At 39.4% G+C, this 16,629-nt stretch overlaps 1 protein-coding gene across 1 annotated transcript in view; it reads right to left on the bottom strand.

Annotated features, from left to right (window-relative positions):
• Positions 1-16,629, bottom strand: part of LOC311146336 (piezo-type mechanosensitive ion channel component 2-like) — a gene marked incomplete at both ends in the record, with an annotated part of 102,644 nt that overhangs the window by 38,355 nt on the left and 47,660 nt on the right. Inside the window, 7 exons of the mRNA XM_084182819.1 lie at positions 1,198-1,374; positions 3,273-3,415; positions 3,530-3,577; positions 4,842-5,011; positions 12,815-12,889; positions 15,315-15,429; positions 16,470-16,568. Coding sequence (XP_084038945.1) covers positions 1,198-1,374; positions 3,273-3,415; positions 3,530-3,577; positions 4,842-5,011; positions 12,815-12,889; positions 15,315-15,429; positions 16,470-16,568 — 827 coding nt within the window. The remainder of the gene's footprint in view (positions 1-1,197; positions 1,375-3,272; positions 3,416-3,529; positions 3,578-4,841; positions 5,012-12,814; positions 12,890-15,314; positions 15,430-16,469; positions 16,569-16,629) is intronic.

Consider the following 16,629-nt stretch of genomic DNA (forward strand, 5'->3'; position numbering starts at 1 on the left):
AAAGTTACTGGTTACTGTCGATGCTCTGTACTGTATTCACAAAGTTACTGGTTACTGTCGATGCTCAGTACTGTATTCACAAAGATACTGGTTACTGTCGATGCTCTGTACTGTATTCACAAAGTTACTGGTTACTGTCGATGCTCAGTACTGTATTCACAAAGTTACTGGTTACTGTCGATGCTCTGTACTGTATTCACAAAGTTACTGGTTACTGTCGATGCTCAGTACTGTATTCACAAAGTTACTGGTTACTGTCGATGCTCTGTACTGTATTCACAAAGTTACTGGTTACTGTCGATGCGCAGTACTGTATTCACAAAGATACTGGTTACTGTCGATGCTCTGTACTGTATTCACAAAGATACTGGTTACTGTCGATGCTCAGTACTGTATTCACAAAGTTACTGGTTACTGTCGATGCTCTGTACTGTATTCACAAAGTTACTGGTTACTGTCGATGCTCTGTACTGTATTCACAAAGTTACTGGTTACTGTCGATGCGCAGTACTGTATTCACAAAGATACTGGTTACTGTCGATGCTCTGTACTGTATTCACAAAGATACTGGTTACTGTCGATGCTCTGTACTGTATTCACAAAGATACTGGTTACTGTTGATGCTCTGTACTCTATTCACAAAGTTGAGAGTATTTGGGTGACACTCACTCAACAGCCCAATGTATCATTGTGTAGTTTCAAACTTTGGTTGACAGAACAGCAAGCATGACTGACAAGCATGACTGACAAGCATGACTGACAATCTGACATTGATCTCATTCAATGTGAAGGGCATAAATAATCCTATTAATCCCAAAATGTATATTGACAGTAGTTTGTGAAGTTTGAGGAACAGAAACAACGTTTATAAAGATGACTGACAAACCACATGTAATGATGATAAGTTATAATAAGCTACACATAAACACAAAATGGGTTCGAGGGGAGGAAGAGGAGGAGGAAGAGGAGGAGGAGGAAGAGGAGGAAGGGGAGGAGGAGGAGGAAGAGGAGGAGGAAGAGGAAGAGAGGAAGAGGAGGAGGAAGAGGAAGAAGAAGAGGAGGACGAGGAGGAGGAAGAAGAGGAGGAGGAAGAGGAGGAGGAAGAGGAGGAGGAGGAGGTGTAGGAGGAGGAGGAGGAGGAGGAGGAGGAGGAGGAAGAGGAGGAGGAAGAGGAGGTTTTTGGCTTGGACCTGGCACCTGGACACTTGGCTGCTGCTGCTGTCAGTCGACTTGGAAGCGTCCAGGCCGTAAATCTTATGGAGTTTGGGCCGGGCACGATCGCTGGTTTTGGGAATGGGAACGTCTGACGGCATTCCGTCCAGCTCGTCCAGCGTGTCTTGGCGGGAGAACAGCATGGTGGCCTCAGTGTAGGCACTGATGGGATAGAGAGATGGAGACATGGGAAATAAAGGAGTGGAATGACATCATGGTTACAACATGGCTTCCACATGGCGCAGCTAACGAAGTGGAGGTTTCCAAATGGTGAAGTTAGTGGGGAGGTAATGGCAGAATGTAGAATGCGATTCCTCATCCCTCAGCCTGTATCCTCCCTGCTGAAGATACTGAACATATGGAAGGTAATAATAGGATATCTCAAGCACTCTGCTCGGTCTCCGGAAGATACGGTGCTGTGAAAAAAGTATTTGCCCCCTTTTCTAAATTTCTCTACTTTCGCAAATGTTTTTATACTAAATCTTCAACCAAAACCTAATATTAGATAAACGGAACCTGAGTGAACAAATAACACAACAATTACATACTTATTTAATTTATTTCATAAACAAAGTTATGCAACACCCAATTCCCCTGTGTGAAAAAGTAATTGCCCCCTTACACTCAATAACTGGTTGTGCCACCTTTAGCTGCAATGACTCCAACCAAACGCTTCCTGTAGTTGTTGATCAGTCTCTCACGTCGCTGTGGAGGAATTTTGGCCCACTCTTCCATGCAGAACTGCTTTAACTCAGCGACATTTGTGGGTTTTCAAGCATGAACTGCTCGTTTCAAGTCCTGCCACAACATCTCAATTGGGATTAGGTCTGGACTTTGACTAGGCCATTCCAAAACTTCAAATGTGTTGCTTTTTAGCCATTTTCATGTAGACTTGATTGTGTGTTTTGGATCATTGTCTTGCTGCATGACCCAGCTGCGCTTCAGCTTCAGCTCACAGACGGATGGTCTGACATTCTCCTCTAGAATTCTCTGATACAGAGCAGAATTCATGGTTCCTTCTATTAAGGCAAGTCGTCCAGGTCCTGAGGCAGCAAAGCATCCCCAAACCATCACACCACCACCACCATGCTTGACCTTTGGTATGATGTTCTTACTGTGGAATGCAGAGTGTGGTTTTCACCAGGCATTACTGGAACCATGTCGTCCAAAAAGTTATACTTTTGACTCATCTGTCCATAGAACATTCTTCCAAGTCTTGATGATCATGCAAGTGCTTCCAGGTTCTTTTTACGCAAACTTGAGTCAACTTTTTGGATGAGATGTGTCCCATTTATGTCTGGCGAAAACCAAACACTGCATTCCACATTAAGAACCTCAAAGCAACGGTCAAGATGTTGTGGCAAAGACTTGAAACGAGCAGCTCATGCTTGAAAACCCACAAATGTTGTTGAGTTAAAGCAGTTCTGTATGCAAGAGTGGGCCAAAATTCCTCCACAGCGACGTGAGAGACTGATCAACAACTACAGGAAGCGTTTGGTTGGAGTCATTGCAACTAAAGGTGGCACAACCAGTTATTGAGTGTAAGGGGGCAATTACTTTTTCATACAGGGGCATTGGGTGTTGCATAACTTTGCATAACTGTGTTAATTAAATAAATATATAAGTATCATTATTTTTATTATTTTGTAAACTCAGGTTCCCTTGATCTAATATTAGGTTTTGGTTGAAGATCTGATAACGTTCGGTATCAAAAATATGCAAAAATAGAGAATATCAGAAAGGGGGCAAATACTTTTTGTCAGCGTTGTATTGTAATACTCCTTTCACATAGGATTCTAATAGATATGCTGTCTCTGGAAGATATGCTGTCTCTGGAAGATACGCTGTCTCTGGAAGATATGCTGTCTCTGGAAGATACGCTGTCTCTGGAAGATACGCTGTCTCTGGAAGATACGCTGTCTGTGGAAGATACGCTGTCTCTGGAAGATACGCTGTCTCTGGAAGATACGCTGTCTCTGGAAGATACGCTGTCTCTGGAAGATACGCTGTCTCTGGGAGATATTCATCGTGCAGGTATAGTTGACATACCATACACTTACCTGGATATACTATCCCTGGAGGCCATAGATGCAATGGAGTCCTGGCTCTCCATGCGATAGCCGTCTCTCCTTCTCCGGACCCTGTGAGACCCCCCCTCACTGAGCCAGTCCAGACTGGACCCCCTCGACGTGTTCATATTCATCTGCTTCTGGTAGAACGCATGGATACTTTCTCTGGACGGGACGTTACCCTGCAGGGGAGTTATACATTAATATAGGTTACATATAGGTTATTCAATATGTTGTCGTTGATTCATCTGCTTCTGGTAGAACACATGGATACTTTCTCTGCACGGGACGTTACCCTTCAGGGGAGTTATACCTTAACATTAAAACAGGTTACATATACAGTGCATTCGTAAAGTATTCAGACCCCTTCCCTTTTTCCACATTTTGCTACGTTACGGCCTTATTCTACAATGGATTAAATATTTTTGTCCCTCATCAATCTACACACAATATCCCATTATGACAAAGCGAAAAACAGAGATATCTTATTTACATAAGTATTCAGACCCTTTGTTATGAGACTCGAAATTGAGTTCAGGTGCATCCTGTTTCCATTGATCATCCTTGAGATGCTTCTACAACTTGACTGGAGTCCACCTGTGGTGAATTCAATTGATTGGACATGATTTGGAAAGGCACACACCTGTCTATATAAGGTCCCACAGTTGACAGTGCATGTCAGAGCAAAAACCAAGCCATGAGGTCGAAGGAATTGTCCGTAGAGCTCCGAGACAGGATTGTGTCGAGGTACAGATCTGGGAAAGGGTACCAAAACATTTCTGCAGCATTGAATGTCCAAGAACACAGTGGCCTCCATCATTCTTAAATGAAATAAGTTTGGAACCACCAAGACTCTTCCTAGAGCTGGCCGCCCGGACAAACTGAGCAATCGGGGAAGAAGGGCCTTGGTCAGGGAGGTGACCAAGAACCCGATGGTCACTCTGACAGTGCTCCAGAGCTCCCCATCCAACCTGACAGAGCGTGAGAGGATCTTCAGAGAAGAATGGGAGAAACTCCCCAAATACAGGTGTGCCAACCTTGTAGCATCATACTCAAGAAGACTCGAGGCTGTAATCGCTGCCAAAGGTGCTTCAACAAAGTACTGAGTAAAGGGTCTGAATACTTATGTAAATGTCATATTTCTGTTTTTTATTTTTAATAAATTAGCAAAAATGTCTAAAAACTAGTTTTTGCTTTGTCATTATGCGGTATTGTGTGTAGATTGATGAGGGAAAAAAAACAATTTAATCAATTTTAGAATAAGGCTGTAACGTAACAAATTGTGGAGAAAGTCAAGGGGTCTGAATACTTTCCCAATGGACTGTAGGTTATATATGTTGTCATTGATTCATGCTTCTGGTAGAACACATGGATAGTCTTTCTGGACGGGGCGTTACCCTGGGGAGAGGTTTGATGGTTAGGATCAAGATCATCACTTATTCTCTATTTTGATAGTTTGTTTGTTTGTATATTAAAGTCAAAACGTAACTATTTATAAGTGTGTAAAAGAAAAAAAACTCAAAGACAGACAGAGAGAGAGCGACAGTAGCAGGTCACTACCTTTTTGACCTCTCTAGTGAGCATGCATCTCTCAATGCGCAGCACGGTGGAGATGTCTTGGTGTTCTCTACACACGTTGTTCATCCACTTGGTGAAGCTCTCCACCATGGTCTGGAACAACGCCCAGGTGAACTTGACGACGTCGAACACACGCTTCAGGACGTTGTCTGCTGGGACGTGGAAGAGAAGTTACATTATCCATACACTCTTCGTCAAAGTGACTTACAATCAATCATTTCAACTAAAGTAGCTGTAACATCAGTCCATTCAACTAAAGTAGCCATAACATCAGTCCATTCAACTAAACTATCCATAACATCAGTCCATTCAACTAAAGTAGCCGTAACATCAGTCCATTCAACTAAAGTAGCCATAACATCAGTCCATTCAACTAAAGTAGCCATAACATCAGTCCATTCAACTAAAGTAGCCATAACGTCAGTCCATTCAACTAAAGTAGCCGTAACATCAGTCCATTCAACTAAAGTAGCCATAACATAAGTCCATTCAACTAAAGTAGCCATAACATCAGTCCATTTAACTAAAGTAGCCATAACATCAGTCCATTCAACTAAAGTAGCCATAACATCAGTCCATTCAACTAAAGTAGCCATAACGTCAGTCCATTTAACTAAAGTAGCCATAACATCAGTCCATTCAACTAAAGTAAACATAACATCAGTCCATTCAACTAAAGTAGCCATAACATCAGTCCATTCAACTAAAGTAGCCATAACATCAGTCCATTCAACTAAAGTAGCCATAACATCAGTCCATTCAACTAAAGTAGCCGTAACATCAGTCCATTCAACTAAAGTAGCCATAACATCAGTCCATTCAACTAAAGTAGCCATAACGTCAGTCCATTCAACTAAAGTAGCCGTAACATCAGTCCATTCAACTAAAGCAGCCGTAACATCAGTCCATTCAACTAAAGTAGCCATAACATCAGTCCATTCAACTAAAGTAGCCATAACATCAGTCCATTTAACTAAAGTAGCCATAACATCAGTCCATTCAACTAAAGTAGCGTAACATCAGTCCATTCAACTAAAGTAGCCATAACATCAGTCCATTCAACTAAAGTAGCCATAACATCAGTCCATTCAACTAAAGTAGCCGTAACATCAGTCCATTCAACTAAAGTAGCCATAACATCAGTCCATTCAACTAAAGTAGCCATAACATCAGTCCATTCAACTAAAGTAGGCGTAACATCAGTCCATTCAACTAAAGTAGCCATAACATCAGTCCATTCAACTAAACTATCCATAACATCAGTCCATTCAACTAAACTATCCATAACATCAGTCCATTCAACTAAACTATCATTAACATCAGTCCATTCAACTAAACTATCCATAACATCAGTCCATTCAACTAAAGTATCCATAACATCAGTCCATTCAACTAAAGTATCCATAACATCAGTCCATTCAACTAAACTATCCATAACATCAGTCAATTTAACTAAAGTAGCCATAACATCAGTCCATTCAACTAAAGTAGCCATAACATCAGTCCATTCAACTAAAGTAGCCATAACATCAGTCCATTCAACTAAAGTAGCCATAACATCAGTCCATTCAACTAAAGTAGCCGTAACATCAGTCCATTCAACTAAAGTAGCCATAACATCAGTCCATTCAACTAAAGTAGCCATAACATCAGTCCATTCAACTAAAGTAGCCGTAACATCAGTCCATTCAACTAAAGTAGCCGTAACATCAGTCCATTCAACTAAAGTAGCCATAACATCAGTCCATTCAACTAAAGTAGCCATAACATCAGTCCATTCAACTAAAGTAGCCATAACATCAGTCCATTCAACTAAAGTAGCCGTAACATCAGTCCATTCAACTAAAGTAGCCATAACATCAGTCCATTCAACTAAAGTAGCCATAACATCAGTCCATTCAACTAAAGTAGCCATAACATCAGTCAATTCAACTAAAGTAGCCATAACATCAGTCCATTCAACTAAAGTAGCCATAACATCAGTCCATTCAACTAAACTATCCATAACATCAGTCCATTCAACTAAACTATCATTAACATCAGTCCATTCAACTAAACTATCAATAACATCAGTCCATTCAACTAAAGTATCCATAACATCAGTCCATTCAACTAAAGTATACATAACATCAGTCCATTCAACTAAACTATCCATAACATCAGTCCATTTAACTAAAGTAGCCATAACATCAGTCCATTCAACTAAAGTAGCCATAACATCAGTCCATTCAACTAAAGTAGCCATAACATCAGTCCATTCAACTAAAGTAGCCGTAACATCAGTCCATTCAACTAAAGTAGCCATAACATCAGTCCATTCAACTAAAGTAGCCATAACATCAGTCCATTCAACTAAAGTAGCCATAACATCAGTCAATTCAACTAAAGTAGCCATAACATCAGTCCATTCAACTAAAGTAGCCATAACATCAGTCCATTCAACTAAAGTAGCCGTAACATCAGTCCATTCAACTAAAGTAGCCATAACATCAGTCCATTCAACTAAACTATCCATAACATCAGTCCATTCAACTAAACTATCCATAACATCAGTCCATTCAACTAAACTATCATTAACATCAGTCCATTCAACTAAACTATCAATAACATCAGTCCATTCAACTAAAGTATCCATAACATCAGTCCATTCAACTAAAGTATACATAACATCAGTCCATTCAACTAAACTATCCATAACATCAGTCCATTTAACTAAAGTAGCCATAACATCAGTCCATTCAACTAAAGTAGCCATAACATCAGTCCATTCAACTAAAGTAGCCATAACATTATTATTATTATTATTATTATTATTATTATTATTATTATTATTATTATTATAACATCAGTCCATTTAACTAAAGTAGCCATAACATCAGTCCATTTAACTAAACTATCCATAACATCAGTCCATTCAACTAAAGTAGCCATAACGTCAGTCCATTCAACTAAAATAGCCATAATATCAGTCCATTCAACTAAAGTAGCCATAACATCAGTCCATTCAACTAAAGTAGCCATAACATCAGTCCATTCAACTAAAGTAGCCATAACATCAGTCCATTCAACTAAAGTAGCCTTAACATCAGTCCATTCAACTAAAGTAGCCATAGCATCAGTCCATTTAACTAAAGTAGCCATGACGTCAGTCCATTCAACTAAAGTAGCCATAACGTCAGTCCATTCAACTAAAGTAGCCATAACATCAGTCCATTCAACTAAAGTAGCCATAACATCAGTCCATTCAACTAAAGTAGCCATAACGTCAGTCCATTCAACTAAAGTAGCCATAACATCAGTCCATTCAACTAAAGTAGCCATAACATCAGTCCATTCAACTAAAGTAGCCGTAACATCAGTCCATTCAACTAAAGTAGCCATAACATCAGTCCATTCAACTAAAGTAGCCGTAACATCAGTCCATTCAACTAAAGTAGCCATAACATCAGTCCATTCAACTAAAGTAGCCATAACATCAGTCCATTCAACTAAAGTAGCCATAACGTCAGTCCATTCAACTAAAGTAGCCATAACGTCAGTCCATTCAACTAAAGTAGCCATAACATCAGTCCATTCAACTAAAGTAGCCATAACGTCAGTCCATTCAACTAAAGTAGCCATAACATCAGTCCATTCAACTAAAGTAGCCATAACATCAGTCCATTCAACTAAAGTAGCCATAACATCAGTCCATTCAACTAAAGTAGCCATAACATCAGTCCATTCAACTAAAGTAGCCATAACATCAGTCCATTCAACTAAAGTAGCCATAACATCAGTCCATTCAACTAAAGTAGCCATAACATCAGTCCATTCAACTAAAGTAGCCGTAACATCAGTCCATTCAACTAAAGTATCCATAACATCAGTCCATTCAACTAAACTATCCTTAACATCAGTCCATTCAACTAAAGTAGCCATAACATCAGTCCATTCAACTAAAGTAGCCATAACATCAGTCCATTCAACTAAAGTAGCCATAACATCAGTCCATTCAACTAAAGTAGCCATAACATCAGTCCATTCAACTAAAGTAGCCATAACATCAGTCCATTCAACTAAAGTAGCCATAACATCAGTCCATTCAACTAAAGTAGCCGTAACATCAGTCCATTCAACTAAAGTAGCCGTAACATCAGTCCATTCAACTAAAGTAGCCATAACATCAGTCCATTCAACTAAAGCAGCCATAACATCAGTCCATTCAACTAAAGTAGCCATAACGTCAGTCCATTCAACTAAAGTAGCCATAACGTCAGTCCATTCAACTAAAGTAGCCATAACATCAGTCCATTCAACTAAAGTAGCCATAACATCAGTCCATTCAACTAAAGTAGCCATAACATCAGTCCATTCAACTAAAGTAGCCATAACGTCAGTCCATTCAACTAAAGTAGCCATAACGTCAGTCCATTCAACTAAAGTAGCCATAACATCAGTCCATTCAACTAAAGTAGCCATAACATCAGTCCATTCAACTAAAGTAGCCGTAACATCAGTCCATTCAACTAAAGTAGCCGTAACATCAGTCCATTCAACTAAAGTAGCCGTAACATCAGTCCATTCAACTAAAGTATCCATAACATCAGTCCATTCAACTAAACTATCCTTAACATCAGTCCATTCAACTAAAGTAGCCATAACATCAGTCCATTCAACTAAAGTAGCCGTAACATCAGTCCATTCAACTAAAGTAGCCGTAACATCAGTCCATTCAACTAAAGTAGCCATAACATCAGTCCATTCAACTAAAGTAGCCATAACGTCAGTCCATTCAACTAAAGTAGCCATAACGTCAGTCCATTCAACTAAAGTAGCCATAACGTCAGTCCATTCAACTAAAGTAGCCATAACGTCAGTCCATTCAACTAAAGTAGCCATAACATCAGTCCATTCAACTAAAGTAGCCATAACGTCAGTCCATTCAACTAAAGTAGCCATAACGTCAGTCCATTCAACTAAAGTAGCCATAACATCAGTCCATTCAACTAAAGTAGCCATAACATCAGTCCATTCAACTAAAGTAGCCATAACATCTGTCCATTCAACTAAAGTAGCCGTAACATCAGTCCATTCAACTAAAGTAGCCATAACATCAGTCCATTCAACTAAAGTAGCCGTAACATCAGTCCATTCAACTAAAGTAGCCGTAACATCAGTCCATTCAACTAAAGTAGCCATAACATCAGTCCATTCAACTAAAGCAGCCATAACATCAGTCCATTCAACTAAAGCAGCCATAACGTCAGTCCATTCAACTAAAGTAGCCATAACGTCAGTCCATTCAACTAAAGTAGCCATAACATCAGTCCATTCAACTAAAGTAGCCATAACATCAGTCCATTCAACTAAAGTAGCCATAACATCAGTCCATTCAACTAAAGTAGCCATAACGTCAGTCCATTCAACTAAAGTAGCCGTAACATCAGTCCATTCAACTAAAGTAGCCATAACATCAGTCCATTCAACTAAAGTAGCCATAACATCAGTCCATTCAACTAAAGTAGCCATAACATCAGTCCATTCAACTAAAGTAGCCATAACATCAGTCCATTCAACTAAAGTAGCCATAACATCAGTCCATTCAACTAAAGTATCCATAACATCAGTCCATTCAACTAAAGTAGCCATAACATCAGTCCATTCAACTAAAGTAGCCATAACATCAGTCCATTCAACTAAAGTAGCCATAACATCAGTCCATTCAACTAAAGTAGCCATAACGTCAGTCCATTCAACTAAAGTAGCCATAACATCAGTCCATTCAACTAAAGTATCCATAACATCAGTCCATTCAACTAAAGTAGCCATAACATCAGTCCATTCAACTAAAGTAGCCATAACATCAGTCCATTCAACTAAAGTAGCCATAACATCAGTCCATTCAACTAAGGTAGCCATAACATCAGTCCATTCAACTAAAGTAGCCATAACATCAGTCCATTCAACTAAAGTAGCCATAACATCAGTCCATTCAACTAAAGTAGCCATAACATCAGTCCATTCAACTAAAGTAGCCATAACATCAGTCCATTCAACTAAAGTAGCCATAACATCAGTCCATTCAACTAAAGTAGCCATAACATCAGTCCATTCAACTAAAGTAGCCATAACATCAGTCCATTCAACTAAAGTAGCCATAACATCAGTCCATTCAACTAAAGTAGCCATAACATCAGTCCATTCAACTAAAGTAGCCATAACATCAGTCCATTCAACTAAAGTAGCCATAACATCAGTCCATTCAACTAAAGTAGCCATAACATCAGTCCATTCAACTAAAGTAGCCATAACATCAGTCCATTCAACTAAAGTAGCCATAACATCAGTCCATTCAACTAAAGTAGCCATAACATCAGTCCATTCAACTAAAGTAGCCATAACATCAGTCCATTCAACTAAAGTAGCCATAACATCAGTCCATTCAACTAAAGTATCCATAACATCAGTCTATTCAACTAAAGTATCCATAACATCAGTCTATTCAACTAAAGTAGCCATAACATCAGTCCATTCAACTAAAGTAGCCATAACGTCAGTCCATTCAACTAAAGTAGCCATAACATCAGTCCATTCAACTAAAGTATCCATAACATCAGTCCATTCAACTAAAGTAGCCATAACATCAGTCCATTCAACTAAAGTAGCCATAACATCAGTCCATTCAACTAAAGTAGCCATAACATCAGTCCATTCAACTAAGGTAGCCATAACATCAGTCCATTCAACTAAAGTAGCCATAACATCAGTCCATTCAACTAAAGTAGCCATAACATCAGTCCATTCAACTAAAGTAGCCATAACATCAGTCCATTCAACTAAAGTAGCCATAACATCAGTCCATTCAACTAAAGTAGCCATAACATCAGTCCATTCAACTAAAGTAGCCATAACATCAGTCCATTCAACTAAAGTAGCCATAACATCAGTCCATTCAACTAAAGTAGCCATAACATCAGTCCATTCAACTAAAGTAGCCATAACATCAGTCCATTCAACTAAAGTAGCCATAACATCAGTCCATTCAACTAAAGTAGCCATAACATCAGTCCATTCAACTAAAGTAGCCATAACATCAGTCCATTCAACTAAAGTAGCCATAACATCAGTCCATTCAACTAAAGTAGCCATAACATCAGTCCATTCAACTAAAGTAGCCATAACATCAGTCCATTCAACTAAAGTAGCCATAACATCAGTCCATTCAACTAAAGTAGCCATAACATCAGTCCATTCAACTAAAGTAGCCATAACATCAGTCCATTCAACTAAAGTAGCCATAACATCAGTCCATTCAACTAAAGTAGCCATAACATCAGTCCATTCAACTAAAGTAGCCATAACATCAGTCCATTCAACTAAAGTAGCCATAACATCAGTCCATTCAACTAAAGTATCCATAACATCAGTCTATTCAACTAAAGTATCCATAACATCAGTCTATTCAACTAAAGTAGCCATAACATCAGTCTATTCAACTAAACTATCCGTAACATCCACGCTCACGTTCACATTGTTATTGACTATCATAGACTCTGAGTAAACTATATTAAGGATAATGTATAATATATGTATTTAAATGTTTTGTATTGAATCGAGGTTGGTCATTGTCTCTCCATGTGTTATGGATATAATTATAAACCGGGTAGTTTGGCTCCTGGATGCTGATTGGCTGAAAGCCGTGGTATATCAGACAATATACCATGGGTTTGACACATAACTACTTGTCTACTGCTCTAATAACGTTGGTAACCAGTTTATAATAGCAATAAGACACCTCAGGGGTTTGTGGTATATGGCCAATATACCACGGCTAAGGGCTGTATCCAGGCACTCTGCGTTGCGTCGTGCTGAAGAACAGCCCTTAGCCGTGGTATATTGGCCATATACCACACTCCCTCGGGCCTTATTGCTTCAATATACTACAGTATTTCAAAATGGGCTGTGGTACCCACCTGGTCCATCAGACTTCTCCTCCTCTCCTCCCTTCTGATCCTCCTCTGTCTCACCTAACTCTATAGTCACATGACCTACAGAATAACACAACAACACGATAACTTACTGTATAGAGGACAACACAACAACACAATAACTTACAGAGGACAACACAACAAAACAATAACTTACTGTATAGAGGACAACACAACAAAACAATAACTTACTGTATAGAGGACAACACAACAAAACAATAACTTACTGTATAGAGGACAACACAACAAAACAATAACTTACAGAGAATAACACAACAAAACAATAACTTACTGTATAGAGGACAACACAACAAAACAATAACTTACAGAGGACAACACAACAAAACAATAACTTACTGTATAGAGAACACAACAAAACAATAACTTACTGTATAGAGGACAACACAACAAAACAATAACTTACTGTATAGAGAACACAACAAAACAATAACTTACTGTATAGAGGACAACACAACAAAACAATAACTTACTGTATAGAGGACAACACAACAAAACAATAACTTACTGTATAGAGGACAACACAACAAAACAATAACTTACTGTATAGAGGACAACACAACAAAACAATAACTTACTGTATAGAGGACAACACAACAAAACAATAACTTACTGTATAGAGGACAACACAAAAAAACTATAACTTACAGAGGACAACACAACAAAACAATAACTTACAGAGGACAACACAACAAAACAATAACTTACAGAGGACAACACAACAAAACAATAACTTACAGAGGACAACACAACAAAACAATAACTTACTGTATAGAGGACAACACAACAAAACAATAACTTACAGAGGACAACACAACAAAACAATAACTTACTGTATAGAGGACAACACAACAAAACAATAACTTACAGAGGACAACACAACAAAACAATAACTTACTGTATAGAGAACACAACAAAACAATAACTTACTGTATAGAGGACAACACAACAAAACAATAACTTACTGTATAGAGGACAACACAACAAAACAATAACTTACAGAGGACAACACAACAAAACAATAACTTACTGTATAGAGAACACAACAAAACAATAACTTACTGTATAGAGGACAACACAACAAAACAATAACTTACTGTATAGAGAACACAACAAAACAATAACTTACTGTATAGAGGACAACACAACAAAACAATAACTTACTGTATAGAGGACAACACAACAAAACAATAACTTACAGAGGACAACACAACAAAACAATAACTTAATGCACATATAACATACAGTAGACGGTGGCAGGTAGCTTAGTGGTTAACAGCGTTGGGACAGTAACCGAAAGGTCGCTGGTTCTAATCCCCCAAGCCGACTAGGTGAAAAATCTGTCGATGTGCCCTTGAGCAAGGCACTTAACCCTAATTGCTCCTGTAAGTCGCTCTGGATAAGAGTGTCTGCTAAATGACTAAAATGTAAAAAATGTGGATTATAATTATTGTGTATGTATGAGCAGTAAGTACCCTTTCTACTAGACCTTCTGGGCTGCCCACTCTCACCCCTCCTTTTCACTTTCGCAACCAAGCCTCTTTTGATAGGGTTGAAGGCCTCTACAGTACATTATTTACATAAATGAATAGACTGGTAATCAAGAATAAAGTGTGTCTCTGCTGATGATCTGCTTCTTTATAAACACTGACTCTGGTTTACCCTTCTGGTTAGGGTTGCAAAATTCTGCTAACTTTCCCAAAATTCACAAGTTTTCCACAAATCCTGTGGTTGGAGTTTCTCTTAGAATCAGGATGGAATAAGCAGGAAATTGGGGAATCCTCCAAACGGGATTTCTGGAAAACCTGTTAGTTTTGGAAAGTTACTGGGCTTTTACAACCCTACCCCTGATTAACCTACCTTCCTTCATGTCCTTCTTGTGTTTGTCTCTCTTGGTCTGCCTCTTCCAGAACTATTTTGTCTCTCTTGGTCTACCTCTTCCAGAACTATTTTGTCTCTCTTGGTCTACCTCTTCCAGAACTATTTTGTCTCTCTTGGTCTGCCTCTTCCAGAACTATTTTGTCTCTCTTGGTCTACCTCTTCCAGAACTATTTTGTCTCTCTTGGTCTACCTCTTCCAGAACTATTTTGTCTCTCTTGGTCTACCTCTTCCAGAACTATTTTGTCTCTCTTGGTCTACCTCTTCCAGAACTATTTTGTCTCTCTTGGTCTGCCTCTTCCAGAACTATTTTGTCTCTCTTGGTCTGCCTCTTCCAGAACTATTTTGTCTCTCTTGGTCTACCTCTTCCAGAACTATTTTGTCTCTCTTGGTCTGCCTCTTCCAGAACTATTTTGTCTCTCTTGGTCTACCTCTTCCAGAACTATTTTGTCTCTCTTGGTCTGCCTCTTCCAGAACTATTTTGTCTCTCTTGGTCTGCCTCTTCCAGAACTATTTTGTCTCTCTTGGTCTACCTCTTCCAGAACTATTTTGTCTCTCTTGGTCTGCCTCTTCCAGAACTTATACTCACCATCCATCTTGTCCTTTTTGTGTTTGTATTTCTTCATGTACCTCTTCCAGAACTTGCCTTTGCTTCGTTCCTTCATGGCTGTCTTGGAGTCTGTTATCCAGACATGGTAGACAAACTGGGGCAGTACAGTACAGGAAGCACAATGTCAGAGTTTGGACATAAAGGGACGGATCCTCATTTGAGATGTGCGCGCTAAACTCCAACTATCTGTTGATGCTGACGGAAGATTTGTACGAAAACTTGAGAAACGCACACTGATTTCAAGTTAGGACTCAGTCCAATCAAAGGAAGTGACTACTGGCCTGGCGGGTAGGAGCGCTGAGCCAGTAACCGTAAAGATTGCTGGATCAAATCACCGAGCTGACAAGGTAAAAATCTGTCGTTCTGCCCCTGAGCAAGGCTGTTCCCCGGGCGCCGATGATGTCGATTTAAGGCAGCCCCCCCGCGCCTCTCTGATTTATAGAGGGGTTGGGTTAAATGTGGAAGACACATTTCAGTTGAATGCATTCAGTTGTACAACTGACTAGGTATCCCCCTTACTAGTTGACCCTTTAAAACCCACATATTGAAACAATTCACATCAGACCAAAGACAAGATGACAACAACAGAGTGGTTTTCTCCACTGGACATTAGTACGAAAGAGGAAGCCACCTACATGTTTGAATTATGGCATCATCTATGTTCTTATAGTGGACCTACTTGTGGCTTACTTGTGACTACATGTCAATATTTAAAAAACAAGATTCAGTATAGTGCAATGGAGCAAACCACATCAAGATGTCAAAAAGTAACAAATTACATCAATGCATATCCCGAGGCCTGTCGGAAGATGCTCGATCCTGTTCATGCAAACTTCTCCAAACCAACCAAATGCATTGGCCTTCAATGCAACAGCAAGTCTACACAGAACATGCTGAGGATACAGGAAACAGCATACACAGGCTGAGGATACAGGAAACAGCATACACAGGCTGAGGACACAGGAAACAGCATACACAGGCTGAGGACACAGGAAACAGCATACACAGGCTGAGGACACAGGAAACAGTCTACACATGCTGAGGACACAGGAAACAGTCTACACATGCTGAGGACACAGGAAACAGCATACACAGGCTGTGGTAAGAGGAAATGCTAAATCTGTTGTTTGGTACCTTGGCTGCCCTGAGAACATACTGAAGGATGGTGATGGTCAGTTTAATGATAGATCCGGGCAGAGCTATAAGGGCTGAGGCAAACTCCCCAATAACTCGCTGAAGACGAGGGATACAAGGTGGTGGTTAGTAGAAAACAGAATTAGATTACATTGAAGAA

Source organism: Coregonus lavaretus (assembly GCF_964263955.1).
Source record: "Coregonus lavaretus genome assembly, chromosome: 19".
Classification (NCBI taxonomy): Eukaryota; Metazoa; Chordata; class Actinopteri; order Salmoniformes; family Salmonidae; genus Coregonus; species Coregonus lavaretus.